Consider the following 12,551-nt stretch of genomic DNA (forward strand, 5'->3'; position numbering starts at 1 on the left):
CATTTGAGCAGAAAAACGCAGTTAAGCATGATAAAAAAATAAAATAAAAATGGCAAGAAATAACTCGGGTATAAAAAGCAGTCATACGTGCTCAAAAATTCTCAACAAAAAAAAACCCAGGGCTAATAGCCAAAGATTAACCAGACAATGAGGCCAAAATTGAAAATGGGAATTGGCTGATGTAAGAACAGAATAGCTTCCAATGTTTTAACTGAAAAAATTAAAAAAAGAAAATGATGATTGCAAAATCTCCCCCTGTTCTGGTTATAAATTAGAAATGGCAAAAATGCATCAACCCTGTTCAAAGTATGATCAACAGTCTGGTAATTACAAAACTTCTCATAACTGAGGGAGGAAAATGAAAATGCCACTCAGCGCACTGCCTACAATAATTTATTATACCCCTAACAAAAGTAAAAAGTGAGGAAATTAGTTTGAGTGCAGTTTCCCATTCCAGAGATTAAAGCTTAAAACAGAGCGCACACATTGCAGTAAATCCGAGTTTTTTTTTTTAGCACCTTAGAATGAGTCAGGCTGTAAAGGTTTTAAGACACAGTATCATGGCAACAATGGTATTTGGAAAGCTGTGATGCAAAATAAGGTAAAATGTAAAGGTCAAGTGACCTAAAAAATCACATTTCTATATTTGTGGATGCTGACATAATAGAAACATAATACTTTTCGCAGTAGTTAAAACTCTTGTTGAGGTTTATGTGCAGGATATGCAATTAGATTTTGAAGTTGAGAACACGGTTAATCAGTGAATTCATAGTTGTTAGATTCCAAGTCCAAAGGCACTGACTATGCAGTACATAGTCTTATTCTCCCATCTCACAGTGCAACTTCCTGCAGATAGAAAAGAAGACAATTTATTTCACAAATGAGGCAAATCTTCTCAAGAATTTGCCATTTACGAAATATTCAGATTAAGAACATTTGCAAATAAATCAATGGTTATGCTCATCATGTACAATATTAGTACTATTGCAAAATTGTGAAGTTGGACAAATGATTTACCATCAGTGGCATTGTCCCAAAAGCACGAGCTTGCAGTATGCAGTCCTGCGCCATTCTTTTGCATAATTACGCAGGTCACTGGAAAACAAATCAAATTATAATTTGGTATACATTAAATCTTGAGCTGGTTTGGATTTAGAAAAAAAAATAATTAAAAACACACACACGCAGCATAAACCTTCCAGATCTTTCTATGCAGTATACTGATCACCCAAACCCATAATATCAGTTAAAACGGTACTATAAAGAAATATTTTTCACATTGGTAAAAATGTCTGATATAAAAAAACAAAAACAAAATTTGTGTTGAATCTTGAGATTTCTTTACTAAATCATGGATGGTAATATCTTCAACATTTGCCAGCAACAAAGAATGTGGCAATAACGCTTACAAAATTAAACTAAATATAGTGGACTCCTGTTGCTCCACCATTTGTGGTTCCATCAAGCACCTGTATCACAAAACAAACAGTAAAAAATAAATTTCACCTAGAATCCTAGTTGTCAGTCACAGGTATTTTCAAAGAATCCAAACAGAGTCTTTACACCTATATGGCGGATACCCAAACACTTTACTGACTGACTGTGCGCTGGTATGGCAAGCAGTATGCACCCTTCTCCTTTTGGAGATTGACACATTTTTGGGCCCACTATCTCAGGATACACCTGCACTCTGGAGTGGTTCAGAAACCTGAAAAGACTGAGCAGCATTTCCGGCACCATCAAATTTCCCTTGTTGCTCTCTTCTGAAGAAGGAAAACAATCTGGAAACACACGTCTAGAGATACACAGCACTAGCTGCACTAACAATGGTGAATACTAAAGACTTTCAACAAAGTAACTGTTATCATGCACTGCATATACCACAATGCATCTGAGATAACTGGGTGCTGGTATGCCAGGCAGTGTGCTCTTTCCTCCTTCTGTAACATAAAACCCATCACCCATGTCTTGAATAAGAGGTAAAAGCAGTAATTTCTTAAAGTGCAGACCCAACCTCCGGCGATTTATTGGGTCAGACTTTTCCAGTTTTTCTCTCTATGTTGAAAAAGAAACAACTCAGTAAGGAAGACCAGCCAGCAGGATCTCATCTGAATGGATTTTTCAGAGCAACTTGGTCAACTGAAGTGTTAGGCTCTTGAATCCTCATCTAAAACAGTAATACCTTGGGATGGAGTGGACAGACTTTCAGGTGGCTGCCTTGTGTACCTCCATTCCTTAACAAGCCATGTTGCCTTTCTTTATGTTGAATAAGCTCCAGGTGGGACAGAAGAGGTATGTAGACTAATATATAATAAATAGTGGGACTTCTCTAACCAGAAAAAAAGCATTACTAAAGAAAACCAATAGATTGTCTGCTTAATGTGTAAGTCAGATGCAACTTTTGGCAGAAACGAAGGTTTTTTTTAAAAAAACAACAAAAAAAAAACACTGCTTTAAAGAATGGTTGCAGAAGGTTCTATCGCTTTAAAGAATGATTGCAGAAGGTTCTATCGCTGAAATAGCTCAAAGCTCACTTACCCCATGGGCAGATGGATTAGCCAGAAAGAAAGGTAATGTCCAAGTAGGGTTTTTGCATGGCTCAAATAGGAGAGCCATCAATTCAGAAGGGACCAAGTTAAGTTCCATGGGGCAGAAGACAAACACCCAAGAGCAAATGCCTTTTTAGGACCCTCCAGAAAGTCTCATCACAGGAAATGTGAAGAAAGATCGTTGTGCAGGTCCTTATCTATATGTCACGGTGGCAGCTAAGTGGACTTTCATAGATGTAAATTGAGTGTTTGACTTTGTCAAGTGAAAAAAAGTAAGGAATGATTACATCCTCTCGACAGGATATTGAGTAATACTTATTTTGAAGGGACCACATTCCAACTCAATTCTGTTTGAAACATGTTTTTTCAAGGAGTATGTATTTTTGCTTCCTTGAGAATGTTTATAGTTTCGTAGGGGGTAGATCCAGGTTGCTGTATTGTGCAGTCACAAAAGCCATATTGCTAAATTCAATGTCTCCCTCAGGTGATATAATATCTCTTGCATCTTCACAAACAAATTTGCTTTGCAACATAGTTTCTTCTGAGATCTTATGCACAAGTGAAGCAGCTCTGGAAAACACCAATGTATCAGCCAATCTGAGGCAAAGAACATCATTGTTGAGTTGAAATGATTCATTTCCATTGACTTATGGAAGCAGTAAGATCACTGGAAACATGTAAAGAAATATTTTGGATCAGTTCATCAAAAGGGCATTACCCACTGAATCTGGTTCCCAAATTCTGGAGCTGAAGTTGGGGCTTTTCGCGTTTTGGTCAGTGGCATACAGAACAAAGGGATCCCCCAGTCCTGTAAGATAGTGTCAAAAACCCCACTATCTGCTCAGTAGATTTACTGAACAGTTTTGAAGGCGTGGGAGATACACAGCCTGAGTGGACAATATACTTGCCAGGAGCCACTTTCAAATTGCATGGGATCCTAGTGATCGAAATCAGGAAATGACATTGGTGGTAATGTTGTCTGTTCGGATTATAATTCCATTTAGTGTTATGAATTCCCTGGCCACAGCACGATGGACTAATTTTAATTCCAGAACATGGATTAGAATTCCATTTGGTGTTATGAATTCTCTGTCCACTGCACGATGGACTACTTTTAATTTCCAAACACAAGTGTGATAAAGTTGTTTCTCTGATCATAATCCCCACACGGTAAACTTTCCGAAGATGGGCTCCCCAGACTATCAAAGACATATCTGGACATAGATGGAAGGGCTTGATGAAAAGGAATGCATTTTAGATGGCTCACCTTTTATCAGAGAGATTGTTTTCCAATGGAAATAATCTCCCATGTTCCCCTCTTGAATGTCCTCCTACAGAGACCATTGAAGTCTAAACAATGTTGCAGGTTTGACATGTGAAGTCTTGCACTGGGAACAACGAAGATGCATGGATGAAATCTGATAACCACAGGAAAATTATTTCTCTCTTATCACGGACGGTGTTTTGTTAAAAATGCTGAGACTCACCTCCATGAGTACACCTGTGTGTTCTCTTTAACACTGCATCTAATCAAGTATTTATACAGGGCTTGATGCTGAGGGTCAGGAAATGCAACAATTCAGCGCTGGAGTGGAAGTCCTGACGTATCTTCTCTGCAGTGCATAACTTTATCAAATAAACGTTGAAGTAAAGATAAGATGATTAAGTTACTTACCTTCAGTAACGCTTTTTCTGGTAGATACAGTATTTTCCTTTGGATTCCTCACCTTCTAAATATCCCAACGTGCCAGCATTCCACAGAAACTTTTCTTCATATCTCTCCACGTCAACGAGTTCGTTGTAATACCAGGGCTCCATGCTGGACTCCGCATTACGTCATCAGAGCCATAAGAAGCCCTCGGTGTGCTGACATCAGTTTCCACCCACTTTTTACATGCCTTCGAGGCGAAGGGATGAAACCAACATCACAAATGCAACGTCATGCCACCATCCACATATACACATTTCTGTACATATGTATATATATATGAAAGTAAGTATTCTCATAGGACAACTATGTAAGGGTTCAAACGGGGTACCCATAAGGTAAGTTAGTACCAAATTAAGATCCCACTGAGGCATGATTACCGCAGTGGAAGGATCCCTACTAGTAAGTCCCTTCTATCTTAGCACTATAGGGGTCTAAAACAGGGAAGTTTTATCGGTTAAACAAAGGAATGCCAAAAGAGCAGATAAATATCCCTTAACTGTGGCAACTGCACAACCGTGTTGTGCCGGGGAAATTGCAAAGCGTAAAACATCAGACAAATGGGCTGTTAAATGGGAATTTTCTTCACACCCCTTTACAAATCTAGCCCATCTGCCAGCACAGACTGTCGTGGGGAGAGTGTCGCTTGGCCGACAAAATTACATTCACCATATCAAGGGGAAGAGGAAAAAGATCTCTGGCTGCTCCTTTCAGTCTCCAGGCACGTACGTGCAGGCTCTGGAAGTGGGGGTGTAATTAGATGAAAAATGCTGACCAGAGACTGTCCACACATATATTCAGAATTCTGGCCAAATGATTTGCCATGAAGTTTATCCCATGGTCCTGAGCCCACGACCAGAGTTGTAGAGCTTCTCTGCAGAGAAGATACAACCCTATACCTCCCCGTTTGCTGACATACCGTATTGTGGTAACATTGTGGTCAGTGTAGATCATGGCAGACAAATAGAATGGAGGAAGGCCCACAATTCCAACAGATTGATATGAAACAATCTCTCTTCCAGAGACCAAAGTCATTTTTACTCCAGATCCCACAAATGTGCTCCCCAACCTACAGTGGGGTATTTGTGATCACTGTGGCTACTGGAGGACTAAACGGCTTCACTTGAGACAGATTGCAGTCCACACCCCACAATCGAAGATCCACTGCTGTGTCTCTTGAGATCTTGACCGACTCAGAGATCTCCGATGTGTTGAAACCACGGCCTGCTGAGGCATCACTAACTTGCCAGCGTGACCAATAGAATACACCTAGAATGAGCAGATGCAAAATCTTCAGGACTGAAACCACTGTTCCACTCTGAAAGATCAAATATTGTTCCTCTTCCATAAGGTGCTGAGCTTCCCTACGGGAGCTATGCCTCGACTCCAGCAGCAGCGCAGGCGAAGACTGAATCGGTGCAGGTGACGTCAATAGTAGCGCCGGAGACTTATACACCCGAGCTGTCAAACCAACAGGAATTGGAGTCAAATAATGCGACAACGGCATGGAGCCCTCTTACGTTAGTGAGGGTGCAATTGGCACGTTGACTCCTGCAGAGTGTCTACTGGCAAAGCTGTTACTTTCTTCCACGCCAGAGAAGGCCAGGGTACCTGGGCCACTGGCATGAATGGTAGGAACAGCACTTCCTGATATTGTGCTGGGAAGCCTCCCAATGAATACATCGGACCCATGGGGCCTGCAGGCGGGGTAGATGGAGTCACAGCCCTGCTAAAATGATGTACATTGCATTTAGGTAACTGGAAAGATCTGTTCCAGGAGAAGGGAAAGCTGGATACTCTTGCTCCTGTTGAGGTGGTGGTGGAAGGACTGGAGGCAGAGGAACCACCTCTGACTCTGGATTAGGACGCACATGTGACATCGGAGGTCTCACAGGATTTGAAGGTGACGCTGGAGATCGAGTCTCAGAGCCTTCAGTTGATCTCTGATGCGGAGACACCGATGTCTGAGAAACATCTAAAAAAATCAACATCGGGAACTGTGATGGTACTTCGTTTTGTGCTTCCACTTAGATGACTGAGGAGTGAGGAGAGGTCGAGACTTCCGACTACTTCTTTTCTCTTTCTTCGACCTGGCTATGAAGAGCTGTGCCTCTCTTTCTTTCAAGGCCTTCGGGTTCATCTTCTGTCACAAAGAACAGGAGTCGATGCCATGGTCCAAGCTGAGACACCAGAAACAATAGTCATGAGGGTCAGTGATTGGCATCTGACCTGCACACTCCTGGCAGGGCTTGAATCCGGACTTTCTGGGCATAGACATTGTTGTAGAAAAACAGCTTCTACTGTTTTCTAACCTGAAACAGTGTTGTCAACAGCAAACTTAAAGCAGAGATAAGAAAACTGTTACGCGTCGAAAGCAAGAAAAAAAGGGAACTGATGTCAACATGCCGACGAGGGCTTCTTATGGCTCCGATCAAGTCACGTGGAGTTGCTTGCAAAGCCGTGGTATGACAACGTCCTCCTCTACGTGGAGAGTGATGAAGAAAACCTTTAGTGGAAAGCTGGTGCATTGGACTATTCAAAAGGTAAGGTATACATCAGAAATAGATTTTGTCTACAGCTACAGCTTACCACTACCATTCATTTTGAAAAGGTGTGTGGCAGTCATTTCAGATCAAACAAAGGGCTTAGACTGCTAATAGGAATTTTCTACTGTAAACCTCAGGTGCTTTTGTGTGCTCCTTTGCACGTGCAGTCTACGTTCATGAGTTGAGGATGTATCTGGTAAAGTTCCAACATTTTAAATTTCTGCCTCATGGCACATTTGTTTGCTCTTTAGGTTCACAGGGATAAGTTACTTATCTGTAATACTAGTTCTCCTCCAGGGGAATCTCATTAAAGTCATAAGCACTGAATATTCCCGCCCATGTGCGGGGACCTCGGAGCATATATTTAATGTATATGTATAGTATAAAAACATTTTTTTTTTTTTAAAAGGACGCAGTACTTTGATATATATATATATGTGCAGCCTATATTAAGGCAAAAAATGCCCAATATACATTGAGTTTTCCTTTGATAAACTTCTTACCAAACTCAAGTATTTCTGTAAATCGTAAAAAGAAAGCATACATTGCAAAACAGTCTTTATTGAAGAGAGAACTGCAAAGGAATACAAGGGCGTTGTTAGCCAGTAGGCTGCATTAAAAGCATAACAAGAGAATATTGGCACCATGTGTTTAAGACCTCCTATATCCCATCATTACCCAGACGTTATAATTAGAGGACAGGTCAGTTTTCTTTTTCTGGCTCCTTCAGTGAGGATCCTGGAGCACTGAGGTCTCTCAGTTTTTTACTTTCCGTCAAAAATTACTTACAAAAATAATTTTTATCTGCTTCACTCGACATCTTTTTCCATCTAGAGTGGACAATAATCATTTTCTGACAGGAATTTTCTTTTTTTCCCAGTCAAAAATGCCCTCTCTTTTTGTCAAGTGCCCTGCCTGTGGCAAAAATAAAGCACGGACTGATTCCCACTAAGTCTGCATTATATATCTACCTGATACTCATCTGCCTAAGTCCTGCCACCTTTGCCAAAAACTCTCTAAAAGAAATTGTATTTTTTATTTTTGCATTTATTGATATCAACACCAAACATATACAGCAGTAAGGTAATTTAATATACATTACGGTCATCATATAAAATAAGGAGCATCAGAGTCTTTTATGCATCTGATGTGGAACTCAATAAGAAGGCGGACATCGCCACTAACCACAGTGCTATCCAAACCACGTCAGTAAGACCTCAAGATGTGCAACCCAAAGAGGGGGAAAGAAAAGCATACTAGAAAAAGGAAGATGCTGTAACAGGGGGAAGACCAAAGAAGGAAGAAGGTAGAAATGTGTAACAGAAGACAGAGGGGGGAATAAAAACATTGCAGCCGTCAGATCAACAATACAAATGTAAGGAGAAATACGATAACCTGATGGGGAAGCATGACTTGTGTAGTCAATGGGGAGCGCTAGCCTACTGTATGTTGTTCAGTGAACAGGTCTCCAAAAAGGAGCGCAGGGAAGCCCATATCTCTCTCGGACTGGAGCCCTCCGGCATAAGGTCACAGTATACCATTAGCTGTGCCTGACAATACGAAGCATCATGCAACCATTCAGAGCAGCGGGGGACTCGACGCCTCCCCCAGAACATCGCAACCCTGCGCTTAGCCGCCGCCGCCACCAACAACAACAACAATCTCCTGCGGGCAACAGGTATCTCCTCAACATATCCCAGAAGGGCAAGCTTAGGGGTACACAGCAGCTGGATCCCAGTCATCTCCTCAATCACCCGCAAAACCTCCATCCAATAAATACGCAGCGCCGAGCAGCTCCAAGCCAGGTGCAGAAAGTCTACGCCAGGGGCCATACATCTCTCGCAATGTGCCTCGGCACGGAGACCCACATCCTTCAACCTGCTGAGCATGTATAAACGATGTAGAAAATTGAAATGAATGAGTCGCAATCTGTAATTGGGGGACAGCTCTCAGATATGCGCGCAGCATCGTCGCCACTCTTCATCAGGAATGACTTCCCCCAAGTCCTCCTCCCAGGGGGCCTTGGCATTAACCTCCGTCCCAGCCATATTGCTCTGCATGCAAACATAACCTTGTAATAAGCCTGCGCGGGGATTCCATTTGATACAAAAGCTCTAGCGCTCCACAGGCTGTGGGTATTGCGGGGAAGCAGAGGTAACGAGCATAGCTCTGATTCGAAGAAAGAATAGTCTGTGCAGTGCAGTGTCATGTACATCACCCAGCGCAGCCTCCGAGGAAATGAACCTCCCATCAGGAAACTAAGACCCCAAGGTAATCAATCTGGACTCGCATAGAAACTCACATACCCGGGCATCCAGGACTGGAATCAAGGGGGCAAAAGACACCCTCACGTCAACTATGCGCAACATCGCGGTCCAGGCTCTTGCCGTACATGCCAGTTTCAATTCCTCCCGGTCTGGGCTTAGACAGGCCAACCAGCACTTGCGATAGTCTATCAGGCCACACAGCTTCGCTTTTAGGTGCTAAGTGAGGTAAGTATTGGATAGGGTGAAGCCAAATATGCGCAAGATGTGCCTGTGCACAATGATAGTATAATGCCAGACCCGGGGCAGCCAGCCCACCACGTTCAAACGGAAGTGTCAACTGTTCCCAGGATATTCTGGGCCGCTGACCAGCTCAAGCCAGAGTCACAAGAGCAGATCTAATTCACTTCAGAAAACTCGCAGTAAGGACAAGAGGCAGATTAATAAAGAGATACAAACACTTGGGCAGAATAACCTCTCTAAAAGAACTTTAAAAGGCAGAGAGAAAATATGTCTACACAGACTTCAAGACAAAAAAAAACAAAAGAGGACCTCAGTGCCTCATCATTGACCCTCTTCTTGGTTCTGAGGAGTGACAATGTTGTGAGCCCCGACATTGGGTGGGCAGGCAGCAAACGTTCTGATGTTGGTTGGTTTGAACTGTGGAGATTGTCCAGTGATAGTGATGCTGCTACTCTTCCAGAGAAGGGAGTCCTTTTCTGGAAACAGCATAAACACAATAGAAGATGCATCTTTTTTGGCAAGCCTGCAGTGTGCGTTTCTCTCTTCGTCTGCCCTCAAATCTTCTAGTTTCCCTCTCTGGTGAAACCTAGGTTCTTTAATGCTGTAATTTTATGACAAAATTCACATGCATTGACTAAATGCGAAGAGGGTAAGGTGTCCGCATACACACAATGTGGGTCACAGATAGCCTACCTTCTGCAGCGGACATTTCACAAAAAATTGACAGGATCTGTGAAGAAAATTCCTTCAAAGATGATAAAAAGGGATGGTAAATACTGCAAACATGCTTGAACACAACACCGAGGACAACACCTCAAAAAAATAAAATTAAAAAAAATAAAAGGGGAGATAAATCAGAAATGTTAAGATCTACTCAGCAGGTGTGGAAAAAATAAAATAAATGAGGCTTTGAGGCAAACTTTCAGTATGTTGCATGCCGGGAGAAAGAAGCCTTAGAGAAGTAGTGCATGCTTTTCAAGGTTGTGCACTTCTCACTTAACAGGCCCATTTTCCTTTACGTTAAATCATATACAAGTATTCAATATGAAATATAATAGCTTCATCAAGGCTTGTGCTAGATGCTTCAATCTTGCCTTTTGTATTGTCTATATGTGATTTTTTCCCCTTCAACCAGAAAAAAAAAATCTATATTACTTCAAATCTAAGCCATAGATGATGGATTTTCTGTTCTAAAAACCATCACACAGCCGGAATATTCTACGTTTATGACTATTAGTGAAGATGAAAATGAGTTACTTACCTGTAACTGTGTTTTCTCCGGCATTGTTATCTTTCATATGCTTGAATCATCCCAGTCTTTGTAGTGGGAGCCCCACGGTATCTTTAATAAACAGTAGGTGAACTACCATCGGCCACAAGGGCAATGGACAGTCACTGCCATAGTCTATGTATGTTCCAAAAATAAAAAAAAGGAACCAAACTTGAACTATAACCAATCAGGTGACAGCACCCTCTAGAATACTCCCAGCAGAGGCTGAATCCCTCAGATGTTCTAATACAAGTGTGAAGAAATTATTTGTATGTCTGAGGGAAGCCTCTAAGGGGAGGAAGGTGGGTCACATGTGAATCTATGAAAGATACCAATGCTGGAGAACCACAGTTATAGGTAAGTAACCAATTTTCTTCTCCAGTATTGATTGTTCATAAATCCACATGCTTGAATCTGAATAACAAGCAATAGCCAAAACAACGTCATTGTAGCCTACATTTAGAGGTTGGGTGGGAAAAAATTAAAGCGGCTCGCCTTAATGAAACAGATGTCTTAGCACTGCCTGTTCAACTGCTGTACCAGTGTTATGCGTCTCATCCAGACAACAGTGCTCCGTAAATGTGGGTCTATTGCACCACATTGCTGCACAGCAGATATGCTGGATAGGTACCCCAGCAAAAAGAGCTGTAGGAGTGGAAACAGCAGTGGTGGAATGGGCTTTAACCTCCGCCTGTAAAGGCTTCCTAGATTGTGGGTGGCAAAATTGTGTAGTTAGTCTAATCCATCTGGGGACGGTTTGGATACTAGAAAACCTTTCCTGACACCACCATATGCTATGATAAGTTGGTCTGCTTTTCAGATCTGAAGGGTCCTGTGTAAGTAAAATTTCAGGCATTTCTTGTTATCTAAAGAATGTAGTGATTTTTCACCAACTGTTTGCGGATTTGGAAAAAATGTTTGCAGGACCACCAGTTAGTTCAGTTGAACGTCTGATGGAACCTTCGGGATAAACTTAGGATTCGTTCAAAGTATAATGCTGTTTGGTGTGAATTGAAGATGGTAAAGGCATGAATGTCACTTACTCTTTTGGCAGATGTGAGCCACTAAGAGTAAGGAACTTTCATTCTACTTAGTGAATGGGCTCAAAAGGTGGTTTCATGAGCTGCCCCAATACAACACTGAGTTATCAGAGTGGTGGTGACTTTCGTACAGGAGGGGAAACTCTAAACTGACCGACTAGACCACAAAGAAGGTGCATCCATCTGAAGCTGAAAATTGCTGCCAGGTGCACTCTCCTAGATGAATGAGAATCCAGAATTTGACAGGTGGAGCAGATATGGGTGTATTTGCGCCGGCGGTGATGTGAGAGGGTGGATGCTAAAATGTATACACCAGAGGCAGAAAAATGTATACATTGTTGGTTGTACACGCTCTTGCAAGTATTTCTCGGCATTCTGACAATGTCTAATGTAGAGAACTCACTGAATTCAGGAGACAGGCCGATAAGTGTAGTGATGTCGGGTCCAGATGCCTGACCTTGCCCTGGTTCATGGTCAGCAGTTCTGGTGTCTGGATGAGCTGGACATATGGTTGTTATAACAGGAGAAGGAATTTTCTGGGCCACCTGTGGGCTATGAGGAAGAGCCGGCATCATTCGCTTTTCAATTTTTTGAGCACCTCTGAGATCAATGGGATTGCAGGAAAAGTATAAGCATCGAAAACGCATCCCCCCCCCCCCAATCCTTTTTGGGGATGCCAGCTTGCATTGAATAGGCTTTTGTTCTTCCTCGTGGCAAATAGATCTACGTTCGGCCTTCCCCATCTGTGGACGAGTCTGTCGAGAACTTGTTGGTCTGTCTCCCACTCGTGATATGGCTTAGCAAGTCTGCCAGGAGGATGGACAAACCCAGAACATGTTCTGCTTGGAGAGAGATTTTATGTTGTAGAGTCCAATTCTAAATGTGCTGTGCTTGATGAGATAGTGCTAGTGATTATCCTGGTTTGTTGAGA

At 42.2% G+C, this 12,551-nt stretch overlaps 1 protein-coding gene across 2 annotated transcripts in view; it reads right to left on the minus strand.

Moving 5' to 3' along the window:
* Window positions 1–377: 377 nt before the first annotated feature.
* The window catches only part of DYNLT1 (dynein light chain Tctex-type 1), a 68,757-nt gene continuing 56,583 nt past the window's right edge, over window positions 378–12,551 (minus strand). For both annotated transcript variants that reach the window (XM_069234587.1, XM_069234588.1), the window contains exons 4-5: window positions 1,018–1,095; window positions 378–846 (exon numbers count right to left, since the gene is read on the minus strand). In XM_069234587.1, the coding sequence (XP_069090688.1) occupies window positions 776–846; window positions 1,018–1,095 (149 nt within the window). In that variant the 3' untranslated portion in view covers window positions 378–775. The remainder of the gene's footprint in view (window positions 847–1,017; window positions 1,096–12,551) is intronic.

This window comes from Pleurodeles waltl, chromosome 5, assembly GCF_031143425.1.
Source record: "Pleurodeles waltl isolate 20211129_DDA chromosome 5, aPleWal1.hap1.20221129, whole genome shotgun sequence".
NCBI classification, from domain to species: Eukaryota; Metazoa; Chordata; class Amphibia; order Caudata; family Salamandridae; genus Pleurodeles; species Pleurodeles waltl.